The 23,314-nt window shown below is 37.1% G+C and overlaps 2 protein-coding genes across 3 annotated transcripts; one reads left to right on the forward strand and one right to left on the reverse strand.

Moving 5' to 3' along the window:
• Positions 1-10,788: 10,788 nt before the first annotated feature.
• Positions 10,789-15,942, forward strand: LOC137712498 (auxin response factor 2-like). Of its 2 annotated transcripts, none has more exons than XM_068451571.1 (15): positions 10,789-11,474; positions 11,576-11,688; positions 11,928-12,023; positions 12,150-12,206; positions 12,294-12,449; positions 12,544-12,628; positions 12,793-12,883; positions 12,974-13,138; positions 13,304-13,423; positions 13,505-13,580; positions 13,660-13,831; positions 13,949-14,838; positions 14,944-15,134; positions 15,270-15,474; positions 15,570-15,942. In XM_068451571.1, the coding sequence occupies exons 1-14, from the start codon at positions 11,330-11,332 to the stop codon at positions 15,430-15,432; spliced, it is 2,520 nt and encodes an 839-aa protein (XP_068307672.1). In that variant the 5' UTR covers positions 10,789-11,329; the 3' UTR covers positions 15,433-15,474; positions 15,570-15,942. The 2 variants fall into 2 exon arrangements, with proteins under 2 accessions (XP_068307672.1, XP_068307673.1); XM_068451572.1 differs by having other exon boundaries at positions 15,270-15,462.
• A 4,251-nt stretch (positions 15,943-20,193) lies between these two features.
• Positions 20,194-23,000, reverse strand: LOC137713532 (transcription factor ICE1-like). The gene is made up of 4 exons (XM_068452842.1): positions 21,738-23,000; positions 21,168-21,395; positions 20,803-20,973; positions 20,194-20,575 (listed from the first exon to the last, which is right to left on the reverse strand). The coding sequence occupies exons 1-4, from the start codon at positions 22,857-22,859 to the stop codon at positions 20,492-20,494; spliced, it is 1,605 nt and encodes a 534-aa protein (XP_068308943.1). The 5' UTR covers positions 22,860-23,000; the 3' UTR covers positions 20,194-20,491.
• Positions 23,001-23,314: the final 314 nt, after the last annotated feature.

Below are 23,314 nucleotides of genomic sequence, written 5' to 3' on the forward strand. Positions count from 1 at the left end.
TAGCGAAAAAATGGATTAAAAAAAGAAAAAGAAAAAAAAGGTTAGGGGTAAATTTGGGATGTAAGAGAAAGACATGACGAGGTCTGGTCTGTGGGTTAGGGGTCAGGAGGGAGGAGGATTAGGGGAGTGCCCGAACTGCTAAGGGATAGGAGGCAGAGAAAGGACGGGCCCACAGCTTGGATTAGTTGTCAGCTAATAAGGAGACACCTTGTGGTTGTGGGGATGGGACCCACCGTATTTACTTTACTGTGAGAAAATGGCAAGCCGGATTTCCTACAGCTTCACCCGTCAGTCAAACGTTTTTCCATTCCCCTTCACCGCCTCTCTCGCGTTAGGACCACCGTAGTACGGTGTAACCCCTTTTTCGGTTCGGTTTGATTTTTATTGCTCTTTAGCTCATAGCTGTTCAAAGGTGAATGCAAATTTTTCTTCAAAATTCTTCTTGTTGAATTATAGGAGAAATTTTTATTGTAATCGGAATACAAGTGATTTACTATGTATTTTTATAGATGTTGTGAAAATTTTTATTTTTCAAGTTATTAACTTTTTAACATATATATATCACTATTTGTATAGTGACACTTGTTGTATCACCCCGTGTACCGGTCACACTGAAAAATCTCTCGAATCATAGAGTTTCATATTTATGATGAGAACTATTCGTATTATAATCACTTGGTAATGCTTTTACTAATTATGTCTATTTTTTTATACAATTCGATGACTAAATACCTTAGTTTTAAATGATTTTTTCAGATCTTATCTTTATAGGGTGATTTGTAATGTAAATGGTTCCGATCATTACCACGAAGTTATATGAATCGGTAACGAATAATTTTAAGTATGAACTCTTGCTCTTTTTTTTAATAACCAATTATTGTTCTTTAAGTATTTGACGAATTAGGATTTCAAGAGAAATAATTATAACATTGTTTTTCAAAATTAGAAAAGAAAAAGAATATTGGATCATTTTGCATTGTGTACTTTTTTTGAAGTGTCGATAACTATTGTTTATGTTTTAGTTTGTCTATATCGACACTTTGCCTGATATCGTCATATGCACATGAGCAATAAAAATAAAAATAAATTCCTACTCTCACATTGTCTATCAATCTCTTCCTCTCTTCTTCTATTTCAAAAACAAAAATAAAAAAAATTCTCACACACTTTGTGTGTTCCCATATGCTAGTATAGTTTAACATAAGCGACCCTCAACTTATTGAATTTAATCCTTACTCATCTCCTTACCCACTCTTATTATTTGGACTAACCCTATGCTAGTATAGTTTAACATGAGCAACTAAATATTGCAATCAACTACCACCATCTATGGATGGTGTCTCTAGTAAAATTATATAATTCAAATATTAGATTTATTTATTGGATAGTATAATATAGTTTAACATAAGTGACCCTGAACTTATTTAATTTAATCCTTACTCATCTCCTTACCCACTCTTATTATTTGGACTAATCCTAGAGGCTAGCTTACAAGCCTTACGTTACAATGACTTTAGTAAACAACCATAATAAAGAGATGTACAAAAACATATATGTAACTGTTGTAAACATGTCGGCATGACCAACTCTGAAACTTAGATCCAGAATCTCTCGTCTCCCATCTTCTTTTCCCTCCAGTTCTCTCCTATTTGAAATCTTAGGATTAAGTTAAGTCAACATCTTGTATTGATTTTTTTATAAAGATAAAAAGACAAAAGGAAAGTAAGAGGAAAAACGAGGAGGGGAGTAGATTTGGAGGGATGAAAATTTACTTCCGAAACTTTGAGTCGAACAGCTAACATGTCCATAATTTTGTAGACGATTGAATACAAGTTGAACTTCTCCTAATGGAGGTGACACTACATGGAAAATGGTACCATAAATTGGGAAGTAGAGCACCACTTCACTTTTAGTATGTTGGCCCGTAAATAACCTCACTCCAAGTTAGGCGAGGGGGGCAGGGTTGGTTTTATAGCGTGACTCAAAATACGCACGTTTTTTTCACTTTGGTCATTACTTTATAATTTGGAAGGTGACTCGTCACACTTGTCACTGCACAATTTGCGTAAATTTGGCTCCAACAAATGCACGTTTGGGTTCCCATTTATCTCTTGTACATCACATGCTATTTGTACGGCGATTTTAAACAACAACTAGCATATGGGCACACACAAATTGTGTGAGATTATTTTTTTTTAATTAGAGATATGTTAGGATTACATGTAGGTAAGACTTTGAAAAGAAAAAAAAAACAAAATTTAGTTGTGTGAAATTACATTTTAGCCCCGTATTTCTTATTCATGTTCTGTTTTAATTAGAGTATTAAACTGGTAACTTTATAGGTTTTGGTTGACAATAAGTGTTTTATTAATTTGTAAAGATATTATTTCAAAAAAAAAAAAAAAAAAAAAAACTTGTACTTCATTTCTAGTAAAGTAGGGTACACTAGCACGACATCGGTGGAAATTAAATTCTAAACTTATTTAATCTCAAATTATTACCTCACTTTTTTTCGTCAATAAAATTTTCTTTTTAGTTATAAGGACAATCTCACTTATAATATTATTGTGTTTATTAAATTGTGTTGAAGTGTTGAGTTTTTGACATTTAGCTGGTTGCTTCGATCATCTAGTGATGATAATATGTAAAGAGATAGAGATAGGGAGGCAAACACAAGATGTACGTGGTTCATCCTAAGTTTGGCTACGTTCACAGGGTAAGGGAGTTCTCATTACTAGTGAAGAGTTTATACAAATACATAGATTCAAGCATAATCATCATTAGTGGGTTCTAATGAAGAGTTTAAGTACAATAATGACATTCATCCTTAATTGCAGGAGAAGGTCTTCTTTTATAGTTGAGGAGAGTCTCCGGTTTTAGTCTGCGGTCGATGTGGGACTCTAAGAGCTTTATTTTAATGTTGACACGTGTCATGTTGTGATTGGCCTTTTAGATGGAGGAAAACCTTGTGCTTCGGCAAGGGTGTCTCAACATGAACCCCTCAGTGGGTCCTTGAAGGTATAAAGTTGACCAGTGCTTGGTAATTTAGGGATTTGTCAAGTATGGTACAAACAAACGGAAAGGAATCCTCTCCGGATCTCCTTCTCTTAGTCCACCAAATCAGAGAATTCATACCATTGAAAATTGATCTAATGGCTACAAACAGGGGTCCACTTTAAAAGTTATAATAACTTAAGCCGTTTGATCAAATTTCAATGGCACAGATTCCCTGATTTGGTGGATTATGAGGAAGGGATTCGGAGAGAATCCATTTCCCAAACAAACTATAATGGAAAGTATAAATCTATTATTTACCAATACGCAGTCAAGCTTATAATGCCTAATTAATCATTCTTTAAAAAAGTCATGCTCTCCTAAGGTTCTTATTTTGAGGACTTGTGAGAATCAAATGCATATTAACCACAAGATTATTAGTTTCAATCCAAAAGGCTTCAAAATTTGACAACTTGATAAAATAAAACAAGAAAATGAGTTTTCTAATGGTTCATGAATTTTAAATTGGTCTTACTTTATTAAATTGTCGAATATTTTAAAATTTCGATCTAAACTAATATAATTTTGTAGTTGATGTTTTTAAATTCTCAAAATGAAAACTTTAGTAGAGCAGGTCTGTATTTCAAAACCATAACTACAAGTCCACACTTAACAACTAGTATGTACGAGAGATGCCTAAAGTAGCTCAAAATTTTCGATCCAGAAAAAAAAAAAGGGTGGAAGGGAAAGGAAAATGTCAAGAAGGAACCTCTGCTTTGTGGTTTTTTTTTTTTTTTTTTTGGTAATACATTTGCTTTGTGGTTTTGTATTAAAAAGTTGAGACTAAGGGAGGTGTAGTCAAACTAAGATTTTAAAGGATTTTAAAAGTGATAGATTTGATAGGAATTAAGAGGATTAAAGATTCCTACAAAATTCATATGGATTTTTAAAGAATTTGAATGGATTGTGGTGGAAGGATTTGAAATCCTAGGGAGTGAAGTTGGATTCTTTTTAGTATTGGTTATATATACTTTTGGCTCTCAATTCCTACAAAATCCACAACTTATTGAAATCCTCCAAAATCTTAATTTTTTGAATACGCTTAGATTTGAATGGATTTTAAAATCCTTTAAAATCTTTTAATTGACTACACTAGGATTTTAAAGTCTTTTAAAATCATCTCAAATCCAAGTTTGACTACACCCCCTTAAAACAGTTCGTGAGTAAAATAAAGAGTAAAAGGTTTTCGTTTATTAATAGCTAACCTCTTCGCATGCAATAGGCCTTTTTAAATCACGCACTAAGCACAACTAATATACATTTAATTACAGACTCATCAAAATTGATTTTCAAAAAATTTGGTTTAGGCGGAATCCATTTAATGATTGTGCTTCTTTTATTCAAGTCTGATCTTTTCGACTTTTGATTAGCTTGGACAAACTCTTTCCCCACCAACGCCGCTTGCATTGAAACTTCTGCAGGATGGGGTTTTATGTTCCTGAATATTAGATTATTCCTTTCGTTCCAGGAAAATACATCAATTGCTTTTGCTCCACTCATCTTTTCTCAATAAATTTTCCGAAATATAGAATAAATAATTTAGATGAAATGATGCAGAAGTTACCTAAAGTTGTATAATCAGAGACTAATCCGAAGGCAGACTATATAATTTTGTTATAGGCTGCAGAAGGTACCAACCCAAAGGAAGAAAACGTTTTAAATTTTGTAAAAAGTTCAGTGCTTTGTGTCATTATTTTTACACTATTGTCCTCACTATTGTTATTGCATGATTTTGTTTCAATTTATTAGCATTTTAAAGTTTATTTGAATGTTTAACTGACTGATTCATACTCAAATGTCTACCTAGACACTTGAATTGAGTTGTACTGGTCGACACCTAAAAGGTGATAAAGCCATAAAGTGACGGTGAGGACAATACTACACTACTTGTGTGCCATCATTTGTTGATGAATGTTGATTTCTTATGTGACGATGATTAAGATTTAATGATGAGATACTTATCGTAGTTGTACCCTATATCATTTGATGTACTTGTGCTGCAGAGTATCTTACTACATATTAGTATTATACTACTTTGAAAACTATATACTTGTTTTATAGCGAGGAGTCGTACATTTTTTAAAAGGTTTTCAAAATTTTATTTTATAGGCTCACTCACTTTTGTTTTTTCCCCCCTCCAATATTTAGGGGCAGAGCTCTAATAACGACGAGGACTTCTGGCAAAAGCTGACATGTAAGAGGTTGCTCATGATGGTATAGTCATTATTCTGCTTTAATACTGCTTTGTAATAGGGTTTAGTACTACGGTCTAGTGGTATTCCTCTTCAATTGTAAGTGAGAAGTCAGTGGTATTCCTTTTCAATTATAAGTGAGATGTCTTAGGTTCGATTCTCTCCCAAGGTGAATTTGAACCACATTATTACTAGCTCATTGTAAAGCTTAGCGCACTCCCCTACTCCTTTAGTAGATAATATCTTGGTTCGTACTTTTTCTAAAATATTGAACCACATGCGTGTCTGGTTCAATGATATAGATTAATCTCTTGCCACATATCTATGTATGCGAGTCCGTGAGAATTTGCTTTTTAATTAATGGAAAAAGGGTGTTTGGGTATTACTCTTAAATGGGTCATTAGGGTCATGATGGTGTACAATGGTGTATATAGCTACACCACCATGACCCTAACTACAATGTTATATATGTTTCCATCAATCTATGTTTAGCGTAGCTATATTTAACCTTGTAATTAGGGTCATGATGGTGTACAGTGGTGTATATATTGTAAATCCAGAGGGGAACCATTAAGGGTCAATGGGGTTAGCTGACTCTACGAACTTCGATGAACGTTTATGGATAACTTAAATGCAGTTTCTTTGAAGGTTGGAGTTGCCCTTCACACATGCACTTCAAATTCTTGATAAAACGTCTTAAAGAGGAGTTGTCATTATTATTATTATTATTTTTTTTCAAATATGACTTGGCCAAAATGATGTCTTTTGGTCCAAGTCACTTTATTAAAACAAAAAAGCAGACCCACAAGCTGCAGCACACCCAAACTCAATTCCAATTCCAATTCTCAAATCTTAATCCCACCAAACTCTTACTCTAACATCCAAACTCATGCCACCCCACTCCAGCGATCATTCTGACGACTGTTTAATTTAATCTTTCAAATTTCAAGGTAAATTTTTCATAACTTATTCAAATTAAATATCTAATTGTTTTGGTCAATTGGTTGAAAATTTGTTTCTTTTATGAATAATTAGATTTAATTATTGATGTGGATCATACATGATTTTTATTTAGATTAATGTTACTTAATGCAATGAACCATGTAATACATATATAAGACGTTTAAAAATAGATTTTCATATTGGTCCAATTACTTTTTAATTTCACTCCTCATTTTGTCTTAGGAAATCCATTTTACGCCTTGTTTATAAGAGCATCTTTAAAGAAGATGTCAAAAGTCCACATTAAGACAAAACTAGTGTTTTTAAACCGAAATGTCAATTCTTATGTAGTATGACGTGGATTCGCAACCGAAATACCAATCATATGTGGCATGACGTGGATTGACATAAAAGAAACTTCAAATAATTTTTAATTAATTATTAAATGTTTTTTATCAGTTTAAAACATTGCCTTTTCATTTTCTTTCATTACCAATGTAATGTTAAAATATTTTTATACATTTTAGCTCATTTCCTTTCATTACCAATACAATGGAAAAAAATATGATTTTTTATTTTATGTTTAAAATTTGAGATATCGGGTGGAGAGCAAAACTTTAAAAGATGTTAAACTGTCACAGTGGATGTCAAATTTAAATTTTATGTTTAAAATTTGACATCTTCGTTGGGGATGATATAAGGATTCACACTAACTTCTTTTTTTAAAAGCGAAACCTAAACTTTTGTTGGAAATATAATACTACTTTTTTTAAAACCAATGGATGATGAAAATAATAAACATCAAACTCGCTAGCCACGAGATTCCAACCTACATCCTTCCAATTACAAGTAAAGGTAAATATTACTATCATTCCACTTAAGCAACCAACTTATTCATTTTTATCCAATACATAATGATATTCCATTCACTTTGAACAATAGTAGTGGAAAAGTAGAGCATTTCTTAATTTTATTTATGTGTTTGTTTAGAAAACAAATTTATAAATAAACCAAGTTCTCTATAGTTTTGACACATGTACAAAATTGTATCACTAAAATAAATAAATAAATAAATTAATGGAAAAGTGTAACCCCAAACCTTCTGTTGAAAACAACGTAGGTCGCGGGAATTTATTGCACCAAGCAAAATGAATGAATATATAGAAAGGCTCATGTTCTAGATGGCCTATGTTAGCACATGGTGTGACAACAATTAGGTTTTACCTCTAAATCAAGCAAAATTGTATTATTCAACCCAAATCTAATTGTAGTCATCTCTGTTTTTGGATTATTTTATAAAATTGAAAATCTTAAGATGCATCACATTTTTGTTTTTAGAAAAATGGTGGGGTTGGTTTATGAATTTTCTTTGAATTAGGGCTTTGGTTCCAAAACTAAAAATGAATGAGTATTGGTTCATGATCTTTTAAATTTTATTTTGGATGGACGTTCTAACCTTGTTACTCAAAAGAACGATCGCTCCAAATTTTAACAACTTTAAGGACCAATACTCGTATAATTTTAGTCTAGAGACTAAAACTCCAGTTGAGCCAAAATTCATGAACAATCTAATTTTCTCTTGTTCTTGCGCTTCAACTATCGATACATAATAATTAAAAAAAACCCAAAATTATAAGAGAAGTGTTATTGGTACTCCAAAAATCTCCTTATACACTCCTCATAAAATGTATCTTTCTTTTTTAATATATAAAGTTTAGAGTGTAGAATGATAATTTTGGAGTGCCAATATCAATTCCTAATTATAAATTACTGAAATATAAATAATACAAAATTAAGTTGTAAAATGTCACAATCAATACCTAACATTATCAAAAGTTACTTTCATCCAATCCAATCCAAGAATAAAAGTGGCAATACAAGGACAAGATTTGGGTACTTTGACTCCATAGACTAGGGATTCCATAATAAGCATGTGTCCTAACCCAAATTTAGTGTCATCCTAATCCAAGGTTGGCGTTTAGCCTTCTTAACTAAGGAAATGATTACATGAAACGCACATTAGAATTTTGAACCAGTTTAATTTCTCTTAATTTAATCTTATCCCATACACCCAAATGTTTATCTTCTCGCACGAGGTTTATAAGTCAAGTATTCTGAACATTATTTTTAAGTTGTTGGAGTTAGAGCATCTCCAGTTTAGATCCTAAATAGGAAATCACCGTATAAAATGGGTATAAAACTAATATAATGATAAAATGAATCTCTAACATATCGGAAGGTGAGTTTCTAAAGTATAGGGACTTACCACATACATAATGTATGTCCTCACATATAGGAACTGTATAGGGACAACCTTTAGGGGAAAACGAGGCTTGCAATCTTGATTGAAGCTTTTAATATTTTTAAATTTAATGCTTTTAATTAATTAAGATAAGGTTAACGAACAAAAAAATGTGCACCTCAAGTGGTAATAGGGTCTCGATCTTGATTGAAGATTTTAATGTTTTTAATTAATTAAAAAATGGTTAACATAAAAAAAAAAATCCGCCTAATCAAATTATCACGTAAAATTATAAAAACTTTAAATTTATGATTCTATTGTAAGGACTCTCCTTTAAATTTATGATTCTATTGTAAGGACTCTCCCATTTGAGACAATATTCTTTTAGGGATCCAAAGATTCCCTGTAAGTCTTAAATGAATACTCAAAAGTGATGGTGGGAGTCCCTAAATAAGGACTTCCATTGGATATGCTCTTTGTATGGTTGTCAGGGTGGGTATGTTGATGAGTAGGAGTAGTGTCACATCCCCGCTCGGGAGGACCACTTCCCGGGCCCTCTACACCACCGTAGCACGATATTGTCCGCTTTGGGCTTACCATTCCCTCACGGTTTTGTTTTTGGGAACTCACGAGCAACTTCCCAGTGGATCATCCATCATGGGATTGCTCTAGCCCCCTTCTCGCTTAACTTCGGAGTTCCTACGGAACCCGAAGCCAGTGAGCTCCCAAAATGCCTCGTCCTAGGTAGAGATGAGAATATACATATAAGGATTACTCCCCTGGGCGATGTGAGATGTCACAAGTAGACTAGATCAAGAGTTTGAAACCCTCAAATGTAACAGAAAAATGAACATTTATTTTCTCAATTCGACGTCGCTTGTATAATCATTTTATTTGGGTGATTAAGGGGGTATGGTCAAATTAGGATTTGATGGGATTTTAATGGAATTTAGGATCAGGGTTCGATTTTCGCCCCTGGGCGATGTGGGATGTCACAAGTAGACTAGATCAAAAGTTTGAAACCCTCAAATGTAACAGAAAATGAACATTTATTTTCTCAATTCGACGTCGCTTGTATAATCATTTTATTTGGGTGATTAAGGGGGTATGGTCAAATTAGGATTTGATGGGATTTTAATGGAATTTAGGATCAGGGTTCGATTTTCGCTAAAGGCAAATATGAACTACATTATTGCTAGTCCATTGTGAGGATAAGCCAATTCCCTCCACTTAGTATAGATTATAATGTTTGTTCAAAAAAAAAAAAAAATTAGGGTGTAGTCAATTAGGATTTTGAGAGAGGATTTTAAAAAAGTTTGAAATCATAGTGTAGTCAAATTAAGATTTAAGAGGATTTAAAGAATATATCTAAATTCATAGGTAATCAATTACGTTTTTAAATAAGTTCACCCACATCTAGGTGTAGTGAGAATACTAAAGATTTGTTAGGATTTTAATAGATTTGAGGGTGAGTGGTATAAATACCAAACGCCATCAAGAATCCAACCCTTTACGTCTGATTTCTTTTCACATTCATCACAGAAGTGGAACAGTCTTCCTCTTTTCGAATTCATGTTTTTGATTTGATTATTTTTCAATTGTATTGATTCTCTGTTTGATAGCAGGAAAAACCATATATTTATGCAATGAAAAGAGAAAACCTCGAAATTTCTCATTAATTCCTTAAGTTACGTACTAAAATATATATTATTAGGTAAATCATTCATAATAGATTGTGAATTTCTAAATATACGTTAATTTCTCAAATTTTTTTTTGAGAAAAAAAAATATTCTACATTTTGCTATGCATGTCAATTTCTACATTTTTACCGTAGTAAAAAAAAAAAAAACTGTTTTTGGTAAACTAGTAAAAAAAAAATTAGGAATATAAAAAAAGCAAAAATGAAAGGAAGAAGAAAAAGTAACCATGGTTTATGACAGGACCCCTTCTCCTACCCTCCTACATCCATCCAAGCCTGCCCGTTGATAGCACGACAACGCCACTTCCCAATAAAAACACAACAACTTTCCCCACTCCCTAACGCCGTTACTTGCCCCGCGCCCCAATCCCCAATAATTCCCCGACACCTGGAAGCCATACCCGACGCCGTTACTTCCACGCGCACTCGAGCGACTGAATCAGGAGACGACACATGGGAACGGAGAAACGCGAGCATCGTTTCGTACTGTCTCCCGGCCGCCTTTTATTAATCAAACACGTAGGCGAGCGGTCGCTGGTATGGGGCTTGTGTCGACCGGGTGTAGCCGGTTGGTAAGGGCAAGGTCACCGGAGACTACGGGTCATCACCCGTACTTGGTTAGAATTTGACTGCGGTTGAAAATCATTGCACGCTGTTTTGACCACTCAGGGTTGGGCCTTTTCATTTGTCAGACACTCAGCGACTCACAGAGGAGAGAGAAGGTAGGGAGAGAGAGAAGAGGAGAGAGAAAGCTTGGAGCTGCTTCCTGCATGCACAAAGAGAGACAGAGCGGGAGTGAGTTGCAGAGAGAGATATAGTGGAGAGAGAGACGGACATTGACGGTCGAATCGAGAGTATTGGTTGAGAATCGACGGAGCTCTGCGTCGACGGCTGAAACGTAGAGGTTTTCGTCGAGCTGTGGACGGACGACGAGAGAGACAGGGTTGGAGTGGTGGAAATTTGAGCCCTTTGTATCTGGTTTGAGCTTTTGGGTTAGGGTTTTGATTGAGGTCTGAGAGAGAGAGAGAGAGAGAGAGAGAGAGAGAGAGAGAGAGAGGCAGAGACGGAGACGTGGATGTTTGTGGTGGATTGAGGACTTTGGGTTTTAGGCGTTTAGATCTTAGGGTGGGTGTGAAAGTTGAGAAATTGCAGCGGCGGAGAGTTTCAGATGAGAGATCTGTGCTGAGCTCTTTGAAGAAATGACGTCATCGGAGGTTTCGATAAGGGACAATTGCGGCAATCAGAGGGGGGAGACCTTCTCGTCCGGCTTCAGCGACCACAACGACGCGAGGAACGCCGGTGAGGGGCATAACGGTCATTCTACTGTTTCCGCCGCCGGTAGAGGTAATTCCGGCGAATATGGTTTCTTTTCCGCCGACAGATTGTGGTCTATTCAGTATTCCATGTGCAGCGGTTTCTGATTGTTTTTTATGGGTTATGTGTAGATGCTGAGACGGCGCTTTACACGGAGCTTTGGCATGCCTGCGCAGGGCCGCTCGTGACTGTGCCGCGTGAACGGGAACGTGTCTTTTACTTCCCTCAAGGACACATCGAGCAGGTCGGCTTTCAATTTCTGTATTTCACCATGTTTTGGCATAAGTCAATAGTTTCAAATGCTTTCATTTTCTACCATTTTTCGTTTTGGGGTCAAAAGATGTACATTTTTTTCATGGATTTTTTATTGTTTTATTTGTTTATTTGTTGGGTTTTTTTAGCTGATGCATATGCGGTTGTGTTTCTGGGTTTTTGTCTGTTGTCACTAATTGTCAATTGGGCTTTCTGGGTTTGAAAAAATAGGTGGAGGCGTCGACTAATCAGGTGGCTGATCAGCAGATGCCAGTGTATAATCTTCCATCGAAGATTCTCTGCCGGGTTATCAATGTATCATTGAAGGTAGTGTGGTGGCTGATCTTATGAAGAAAACTGAGAACTCTGGATTTAATTGTTCAGCTGCGTCTTTGGTACTTAAGTTACTTAGCTTTGTGAGTGAATTATATGTTTCTTTCTACTGAACTATAGGCTGAACCAGACACTGATGAAGTATTTGCACAAGTCACTTTACTTCCTGAATCAAATGTAAGTTGTCGGCTTGAGGATTCTGATTTATTGTGGGCTGGTAAAACTGATTGTGGGTTGAGATTCTGATGTTCTTTTAAATTGTAGCAAGATGAGAATGCAGTAGAGAAGGAGCCTCCCCCTCCTCCACCACCGCGGTTTCAAGTACATTCATTTTGCAAGACCTTAACTGCTTCCGATACAAGCACCCATGGTGGATTTTCAGTGTTAAGGCGGCATGCAGATGAATGCCTTCCACCACTGGTTGGTTTTTTTCAGCTTTTAGTTTGTTGTATTCCTTTTTTCTTCATTTATTCATTTGATTCATTGTTGCTGTTTCTGGCTTTTGCTTTGGCAGGACATGTCTCGCCAACCTCCAACACAGGAGTTGGGTGCCAAAGACTTGCATGGAAATGAATGGCGCTTTCGCCATATCTTCCGAGGTAACTTCTATTTGTTTGATACTTATCTTCCTTGCATTCCTGTGTATTTTTGGTGTTACCCAACCACACTCTTAGGACTGTTGTTTCTGATGTGAAAGAAAAATTTACCAGACACTTTTGGCAGTACAATTGTTACATAATAAACATACTGTTGGGAATGACAGGTCAACCACGGAGGCATTTGCTGCAAAGTGGTTGGAGTGTTTTTGTTAGCTCCAAGAGGCTTGTTGCAGGAGATGCGTTTATATTTTTAAGGTTAGTGGATTTCTCACAAATTGAGATTCCATGAACTTGCTGTTGTTATTTGTTTTTGTTCTGATATGGGACCACCAAGTAACTTCCTAGGGGTGAGAATGGGGAGCTCCGTGTTGGTGTTAGACGTGCTATGAGACAGCAAGGCAGTGTTCCATCTTCTGTGATATCCAGTCACAGTATGCATCTTGGTGTCCTCGCAACCGCATGGCATGCCATCATAACAGGAACCATGTTCACTGTATACTACAAGCCAAGGTGTTGTTTATTTTGTCTATTTGTATTTCTCAGCAATTAGTTTAGAGGTTTCAAATTACTATTTCAAATGTACTGTAATAAATGCGTTTTATTTTGTTTATAGTATTTGATCTTTATGATTTGTTCGATTTTGTTTTTGAAGTAGTTTCAAATGTTCGTTTACAGGACAAGCCCTGCTGAGTTCATTGTTCCATTTGATCAATACATGGAGTCTGTTAAAAACAACTATTCTATAGGCATGAGGTTTAAGATGAGATTTGAAGGTGAAGAAGCTCCAGAGCAGAGGTATGTTTGGTTGATGCTGAATTCTTCCTCTCTGTTTATATTAATTACCTGAAAATGTGTAATGAGTTTATCTTGTCATAGGTTTACCGGCACCATAATTGGAATGGAAGATGCTGACACCAAAAGGTGGCGAGATTCCAAATGGAGATGCCTTAAGGTAGGCAAAATTCCTTAGGGCCGTACTTCTGTAGTTTTATTTGGGTAAGCTAAAACGAACATTCTTATGTTTCTTAAAGGTGAGATGGGATGAGACTTCTACTATTCCCCGTCCTGAGAGAGTTTCACCTTGGAAAATAGAGCCTGCTCTTGCTCCTCCTGCACTGAATCCACTTCCAATGCCCAGGCCGAAAAGATCTCGTACAAATATGGTGCCATCATCCCCAGATTCCTCAGTCCTTACTAGGGAAGGTATACCCATACTGACATTGTAATATTGTTAGATACCATAAATTCTTTTATGCAGAACATTTTTACTTTTCTTGCCCTTCGAAAAAGAAATAATATTTTCCTCTTTTGTTACTTTAGTTGGTTTGTCAAAAGCAAATGTAGACCCTGTGATGCCTGGTGGGTTTTCAAGGGTCTTGCAAGGTCAAGAATTGCCGACCTTGAGAGCCAGTTTTGCGGAGAGCGAGTCTGATACTGCTGAGAAATCTGTTGCATGGCCACCGTCGATGGATGAAGAGAAGATTGATGGGGTATGTGCTTCAAGAAGATATGGTTCAGAGAATTGGATGTCCTCAGGGAGGCATGAACCAACTTACACAGATTTGCTGTCAGGCTTCGGGAATAATGTTGATTCCTCAAATGGTATCTGTCCACCTTTTGTCGATCAAGGTAATTCAATGAGAAAGCATTCACTGGATAAGGAAGGGAAATATAACTTGCATTCGTGGTCTGTGTTACCATCATCTCTGTCACTTAGCTTGGACTCTAATCAGAAAGGACGTCTTGGAAATATGTCATACCAAGCACAAGGGAATTCTAGATATGGTGGGTTTGGTGAATCTTCTGTTATGAATGGGCAGAGAGTTGAGCACCCACATGGAAATTGGATGATGCCTCCACCTCCATCACCTTTTGAGAACCTGGCGAATGCAAGGGAAATCGTGCCGAGACCACAGATGTTACTAGGCAAACATGAAGCTGTGAAGCCTAAAGATGGAAACTACAAGCTCTTTGGTATTCCCCTGATAACACCAGATCCTGCATTGTCACACAGAAATGCGATGAATGAGTCACCTCGTAATAACCAAGCTCATACTTTTGAGTCTGACCTGAAGTCTGAAAAATCAAGGGGCTCAAAATCAATAGATAATCCCATGGCTGTAAGCGAGCCAGCTTTGCAAATTTCTCAGCAACATACCAGAGATGCTCAGGGTAAATCACAGGGTGGTTCAACTAGGAGTTGTACCAAGGTATTTATCTTTTTCCCAACTATTATCTTAGGCTTTATTTGGAACTCTGTTGACAATACGAAGGCCTATTGAAAACTGAACATAATAAATTGCTGTTGGTTCCAGGTTCACAAGCAGGGTATTGCACTAGGTAGGTCTGTTGATCTTACCAAGTTCAACAACTACGAGGAGCTGATAGCTGAATTGGACATGTTGTTTGAGTTTGGTGGTGAGCTGATGTCCCCAAAAAAGAATTGGATGATCGTGTATACTGATGATGAAGGTGATATGATGCTTGTTGGAGATGATCCCTGGCAGTAAGTATTTATCTTTCATCAATCTGCTAGATTACTCATTTGTTGCCTTTTAAGATGAGTATGGTTAGTTATGTTATATGAATCTTTTGTGACTAAGAGGTTTTACAAAGTAGCGATGTTATATGATTGGTACAGGGAATTTTGTAGCATAGTTCGGAAGATTTTCATCTACACCAGAGAGGAAGTCCAAAAGATGAACCCCGGGACTTTGAATGCACATGGGGAGGATAATCTGTCATTGGGTGCGGAGGGTGTGGATGCAAGAGTGGGGAAGTCTCAACCACTTCCATATGCATAAAGTGTCAAGCCTGGTTCTCGAGATTTGTAGGTATATGACTAGGTATATAATTATCCTGGAATAATATTTTGTTTTTGTTGCCATTTTATGCCCCTTTTCGGCCATTTCCATCACCTGTCATTACTGAAAATGTGTAGAGTTTTGTGGGCGAGATGATGATCATGGTGGCTTTTGTGAGGGTCCTACTAAGCCATTCAAGTTGGACCGTTTCTCTATTGGACTTTGAAATTCAGCTGACAAGGCCCCCCAGATAGGTGGCGATTCTGATTGATCTAGTTTTGGACATGTTCTGGAGTTAATTTGGAAGTGATCTGGTTATAATATAGAGATAGATAAATATGTATACCCTTTTGGTTCGAGCAAGGTGACGTGGGCCTAGCTTCTTGTCAAACAATTCCACATTGTACATAGGCTAGTTCAACCTCTCATTTTCCCGACCTTGTAATGTAAGTTAGTGCACAGATTCTCTAATGTTTATGATGCTTTTGGTTAAGGAACCCATTGCCTTCAGTTTTGTTGTTTTTTTTTTTGGGGTCGTAAATCGAGCATGTCTGGACGGCATTGTTAAAAGTCAAAATCCTGTGGAATTCCTCGTCTTTGTTAAGATTTGGCTATTTTTACAAGCAGCACAATTGAGTTATGCACTCTTGCTTCCCCCGGACTTTTCTTTTTCTTTGCCTTTGCCTTCGCTTGAATAATTCAAGGGAGAATCGAGGGATAGAACAAGTAGAGGAGTGTCGAAGGAGAAAATGGGAGTGAAAACCGCTACCCTTTCGAATCTCCGAGCGGTATGAGAGGGTTTTTCTGCCCCTAGTTCACAGCTTTGACACCACATGTAGCCTACTTCAATTCTTTAGTCCTCGATAATGTTAGCGATAACGACATTTTCGACTATGGTACGGAGTTTTGAGACGCTTATTTGTAAAGACATTTAATGTGGAGGAATTTCGTGCTGTAAAGCAACCTCTTTACGACAAATGACAATGCTATTCAAAACCAAGCAAGCTTTCATTGAATGTGTCAATTTTCTGTAACTAATGAAAGTGTTTATTTGACCCTTTTGATAGTGCTCCTTGAGAGAGAGAGTTTCTTTCTTTCTAGCCACCCAACTTTTATCTTTTGGCCAATTTTTACACCTCAAATTTGATCACACAACAAATTGTTCACTTTTCACCCACAACATTTGCCGTAATTTCCCCGATTCTCCCATTTTGTTAAAGTTTGACTGTGATGCTAAAAAACAAACTGTCTCGGCATCAGAGGTGTTTTTCGGAAGGATAGAATCGGATAAAATGTTTCCAATTTCCGTTCCAAAATTCGGAATTGAATTGGATCGGATCACAATTATCAAATTCAAAATTTTAGGCATATCAAAAAATAAGTTTTCTTTATCGGAATAAGTTGGTAACACTATGAAAAAATTGAATAGGAAATTCAAAATTCTCTGAATCTCTAAATGCATTATGATTTCCAATTAAATTTCTCGAAAAATCATCGGATTCGGAATTTTCAGGCTCAGATACAAAAATTTTACTTTGAGAATTGGAAACACCATTCCAACTTGCGATCCTAGTTCGTTGTAAACAAAAATGAACTAGTCTCGTGTACGAAACCTGTATTAAAATAAGGTAAGAAAAGGATAAGAGGCAAAGACATACGGGTACAGACATGGATAAGACGAAATAGTAATCCTACATATTGTACTTGGAATATTCAGAACGATACATGACCAAGTAAAAAGCAAACATCTCCCACCTCACAAACCTCTTCCTATTATTTGTTGGGTTGGGACCATTTTATGGGTCTCATTCTACTTTCATGATCTCGTAGACTCATCGTCACATTACGTCACCACAAAGCCAGCTCTGGTCTGGAAGAAGCCCATTTATTTAATTTTCTTTAAGCCCAATTACTTATGTTCGTTTTGAAGCCCAATTTTATTATGGATCATACAGGATGTGGGTACGGGTACGGGTACGGTTATTATTTCTTAGTGGTTCCGGGTATCGAAAACATTGCTGGGGATCCAGAAGATCCCGTAATCGTGTTCGTTCATCGTACATCATGCGGTCAGAAATTATTTAAATTTTAAAATTAAATATAAATAGTACCTAATAAAAACCGACCGCATGATGTATGATAAGCGAACACAATTACAGGATCCTCCAAATCCTCAGGATCCTTTTCCTTTAGAATGGGTATGAAATTTGGAATTGTATCAATTTATGTTGTCTGACGGTTTTGTGGTGTAATTTTTCATCAAATTAGTGACCTGAAAAGTGTGGGTTTTGTTTCTAGATTGCACCATGGACCAAAACTAGTTATTATGGTACTTTTACTTTTCCTTAATCAATCCGTGTATCAAAACCATAACTGATCATGTAGATTAGTCCAACCGGTGCAAGTGTGGCTTACACGGCCTAAAAATAGGTCAAATATCTTTCACGCCATCAGCTTAACAGAAAAATCATATGATCAAATAGTTAGAAAGCATAGGGATGGGCACGGTGCGGTTCCACCCCTAAACCGGAACCGAAACGGGAAAATATCAACTGTTCGATTAAGTGCGGTTCCGTTTAAATTTATTACTAGAACCTTACGGTTCGGTCTACACCGATTCCGATTCAATTCTTGCCGGTTTACAGTTCCGAATACTAAATTATTTGAACACCAAATCATCATGCATTCAATTGCATCTTCTAAAACTGATTATATAAAGTTGCATACAACACATTTTCTTTTTAATGTCAATGGCACCAAGTCAACAAAAGGAAAACTAAAAGAAATATGCATAAAAACACAAAGCAGTATTACAGAGTGGCTCTAGTTTTTACTCTAGCATATGACCTGCCTTGATTAATGGCAGGTGATATCACCCAAAACTCATTCCATGGACTCAAAACTCAAGAGACTCAAGTACTAAGTATATTAAATGTCCGTAAACAAATGCAAATGGTTATGCCCCTTCATACGTGTACTGGGGTGTTAGTCTGTAAATGATTGAATAAAGCAGACATCCAATTTTTACACCTCAAATTCGACTACGCAACACATTGTTGTCACTTGTCACCCACAACATTTGCCATAATTTGCCCAATTCTCCCATTTTGTTAAAGTTTGACTTTGATGCTAAAAAGCAAACTGTCTCGGCATCAGAGGTGTTTTTCGGAAGGATAGAATCGGATAAAATGTTTCCAATTTCCATTCCAAAATTCTGAATTGAATTGGATCGGATCACAATTATCAAATTCAAAATTTTAGGTATATCGGAAAATAAGTTTTCTTTATCGGAATAAGTTCGTAACACTATGAAAAAATTGAATAGGAAATTTAGAATTATCTGAATCTCTAAATGCATTCTGATTTCCGTCTAAATTTCTCAAAAAATCATCGGATTCGAAATTTTCAGGTTCAGATACAAAAATTTTACTTTGAGAATTGGAAACACTATTCCAACTTGCGATCCTAGTTGGTTGCAAGCAAAAATGAACTAGTCTCGTGTACGAAACTTGTATTAAAACAAGGTAAGAAAAGGATAAGAGGCAAAGACATACGGGTACGGATACGAATACAACCGGAAATACTAATCGTACATACCGTACTTGGAATATTCAGAACGATACATGACCAAGGAAAAAGCAAACATCTCCCACCTCACAAACCTCTTCCTATTATTTGTTGGGTTGGGACCATTTTATGGGTCTCATTCTACTTTCATGATCTCGTAGACTTATCGTCACATTACGTCACCACAAAACCAGCTCTGGATTGGAAGAAGCCCATTTATTTAATTTTCCTTTAAGGCCAATTACTTATGTTCGTTTTGAAGCCCAATTATATTATGGATCATATAGGATGCGGGTACGGGTAAGGTTATTATTACTTAGTGGTTACGGGTACTGGAAACAGACGTGCGCTGAGTGCTTTTGAGTTGAGTACGTTTTATGCCCTTTTGAGTTAGGATCGGTTTTTAGAATGGGTATGAGATTTTGGAATCTTATCAATTTATGTCGTCTGACAGTTTAACTGTGTAATTTTTCATCAAATTAGTGACCTGAAAAGTGCGGGTTCTATTTCTGGATTGACGTGGAAGTCACACTTACACCATGGACCAAAACCAATTATCGTGATACTTTTACTTTTCCTTAATCAATCAATGTATCAAAACCATAACCGATCACGTAGATTAGTCCAACTGGTGCAAGTGTGGCTTAGATGGCCTAAAAATAGGTCAAATATCTTTCACGCCATCAACTTAATAGAAAAATCATATGATCAAATAGTTAGAAAGCATGCATAAATGATAGTATTTCAAAATTTCTGCCAATGTGAAACCTGAAGGCTTGTGGCCCATCATTTTAATTCACACAAAACAAGAAAGATGTAAAATGTCTTTTTTATCGACAAACACTTTAATTTTTAACAAAATATTTGACATTCATCTAATAAAAGCGCTAATTAGTAACGGTGTTTTCTTTAAAAAATCAATCCTAAAAAAGCTTGTAGAAAACCATTCACCACAATAGTAGGATAATAGCCAACAGGATCCTCTCCGGATTCTTTTGGTGAGAATTCTGAGGATCTGTGAATCGTGTTCGTTCATTGTACATCATACGATCAGTTTTCGTCAAGCACTATTTATGTTTATTTTTAAATAAAAATATTTAAAATGATTTCTGATTGCATAATGTATGATGAACGAACACAATTCACGGATATCCGGGATCCTCACAAAGAGAATCGACGAGGATCCGGACTTGGATAATAGCGTAATTATTGTAAAGGGCATAACATTTATGGGGTAATTCGGTCACAAAATTATTTAAAAACTGAAATAGCTGAAAATTTAAGAAACAATCAGTAAATCCAGGTCTGACTGAGCTGAATTTTCTGATGGTACAAAGCAAAACCGACAGCTACTAAGTTTAAGTTCCTTCAAAAGCTGCTAATTAAACACTTGATTGAACGAAACAATTGAGCTCTGGCAAAACATATACAAATTGCATGTCTCCTTCCTGTCTTTGGTTAAATCAATTTCAAGTTGTTGTTTTGCTGCAATCTACATCATGCCATGGAACCCGATCGAATCCAGAAGTACCGCCTTTATCTGATCCGGGTCGACGTCTTGGCCTTCCTTGCATTGCTGAAAGATATCGAGAAGTTAGCTGAAATGGTTTATCATCCAACTGTGTAGCGTGTTATGTTGTTAAACAGTCGATATTAACTATTGACTATGTTTCAAGATTTCTGATAACGTAACATGTTAGACTGCCTGGTGAGAGAGCATTACCCTCCTTACCACTGTTAGGCGACTATAATAGTAGTAGGATGCTGTACGTATAAAGAACTGATGAGTGTAACGAATGATACCTCGGCACGGAAGACATCCATAGCAAAACCATTGAAACAGCTGATGACAGCTTGTTGGATGTCTAACCCAAGGTTATCCAAAGTTCTCATGGTCGAGAGCAAGAGACCTGGCCTTCGGCCGCAGAACATGTGGATGTTAACTGCTCGTCCTTCTCGCAGCCTAACTTCAACCTGCATATAATCATCAACATCAGAACAGAGTTGATCTGAACTGATCTAAAGTGAACAGAGTTACTCATTTCCTTTCGCGTTTTTAGCAAAAAGTAAAATCACTAGAAAAGTTTCGATGTTAAGAGTAAAATCTAATTTATACTTATTCAATCGAGGAAGTGCAAAAAGAAATTTCCAAGCATAGAGGATGTTACCCTTGCAGCTTGGCCATTTGGGCTAGGTAATGAGCTGGGGCAAAGTTCTTCCTTGATACGATTTGGCAGAGTAGCCGGAGTGGGTGTCAAAGGGTGGAAAGTATTTCCGGTAGGCGTCAATGCAGATCCGGGAGGGATTGACTCCAGTTCATTGTGGAGGTTGTTGATCCTCTGCAGAAGTTCCTTCAAGTACTCAATTGCATCCCCAAGGATTGAGGCCCTGTCCATCTGATATCACACGCCGGAATGTCATTCAAATCATACAATATTCATGAAACACAAGAGAACAAAGCTTCGAAAGCGTTTTAGTAGATCCTCCAAATAGCGACTTACTAACTAATCCTTCATCTAAAATTGCTTAAAGTTGGATCGTGACAGAAATTATTGCCATCTTAAATTGAAATCAAGTAATTTGGAGCCTTTTAAATGATGCTACTTGTACAACAAATGAAAAGGCTAAAAACAATTTGCTAATGAATTTTTAGGACCTGATTAATCACCTAAAACATAACATCATTGCATATTCAAATTCACGAGAAAATTGTGTAAACGATGCGAAGTAATTCTTACTTTGCTAATCTTTGGAACAACGGATCTCAGCATGTACAGCCTATCATTGAGCTTCTTCCGGCGGCGCCTCTCAGCCATCAGATTCTTGGCAGGCAACCCTTTCTTCTTCCCCTTATGACCCCCTCCTCCACCGGTAACAGTGCTATTCGCATTCGAGCTGTTCCCACCATTCTTGGCACCGTCATCAACCTTAGTGTTCTCAGTAAACTCATCCGAATCATAGTTCAAACCCGAACCATCGAAACTCAGATCATCGACATCATCTCCGCCGCTCATTTTCCTCTTCTTCTCATTCTGCACATCCCCTTCGTTCAAAACCAGGCCCCCTTGTGAGCCCAAAACACCTAAATTCCCTCCACCATCGCTTATGTTTTTCCGGAGCGCTGCTCTTTTCTGGAAAAGAGTTGGCTGTACTCCCACAGAAGGGAAGGACTCAAGTGGTCTCAGTAACTTAGGCCTATTGGGAAACAAAGCATTTGCCGAACCATCATCCACACCTAAAAAACCCGAAAATTTTGAACTGTTTTCAAGAACTTGAGGCATGCGGGTAGTCGAAAACTGTAAATTAGAACCCAAATTCTGAGCATTCATCTGGTTATTCGAGCTCAAATCATTGAACCCAGATAAAACCCCACCTCCCCTGTTCATCATACTCGAACCGCCACCCGAAGCTTGAGTGTCAAGAAACCCAATGTCACAGCCCAAATCGAAGCCGTGATCCAAAGGGTTGTTAGGAACAACATTAAGCAGCGAAGACAAGTTGGGATTTTGAGGCATGTAGTAATGAACCTGATTCGGGTCGAGATTGTTGAAAACCGACGACGACGGCGAGCAGGAGGAGGAAGAGTCCACCGGGTTGAGCAGCAAGCTTTCTGGGTCGGCAAAGCTCGGCGAGAAGGTGATGTCTCTGACATCTGAATGGCCCTGGATGCTGTTATTTGCCGCCATGTACCAGTCGTCTTCAACCTCCAGCATCGACTTGAAGGTCGACAGAGAAGAACCCATCTCGTCCTTGTTCTCGGTGCTGCCGGCGGCCGCCGCGGCGGAGGTTCTAGTCCAGGAAACAGAGTCTCTGTCCTCCCTGTCGTCCATCCAAACACCACCGTTCAGCCTCGGCAGCATTCTGAAATGGGTTTTCCTTTCTGGGTTTCTCTCGGGAAAGAGACAGTGTCAGCAGAAACCAAAAGGGGTCGATCGAGACTGAAAGAAAAACCAAAAAGTGAGAGAGCTTTTAAGGGAGGAAGAAATGGAGGTTGCAGAAGGAAAAGGGCATAGCTTTATGGCGATTTCTTGACACGATAGCCTCTGGAGAACGTTACACTCTAATCGAATCTAATCTAATCTTATCACCATTTGGATTTATGTGATGATTACTCTGAGAGAAAAAAAAACTAAAAACTTTGGGGATAAGCTTTCATGGCGTTTCCTTCCTCGTTTCCGGTTCGGCTTTTTGGGGAACTGGGTTTTCTCTGCAATTCCGGGATTTGCAGGAGATGCTCAACTGGTTTTGGAGGGTGGATTGTGTGAGGTTTGTAGGGGTTTATGTGAGTTCTAATCATGGCATTTGGTATTAGAGG

The sequence above is a fragment of the Pyrus communis genome, chromosome 13 (assembly GCF_963583255.1).
Source record: "Pyrus communis chromosome 13, drPyrComm1.1, whole genome shotgun sequence".
Taxonomy (NCBI): domain Eukaryota; kingdom Viridiplantae; phylum Streptophyta; class Magnoliopsida; order Rosales; family Rosaceae; genus Pyrus; species Pyrus communis.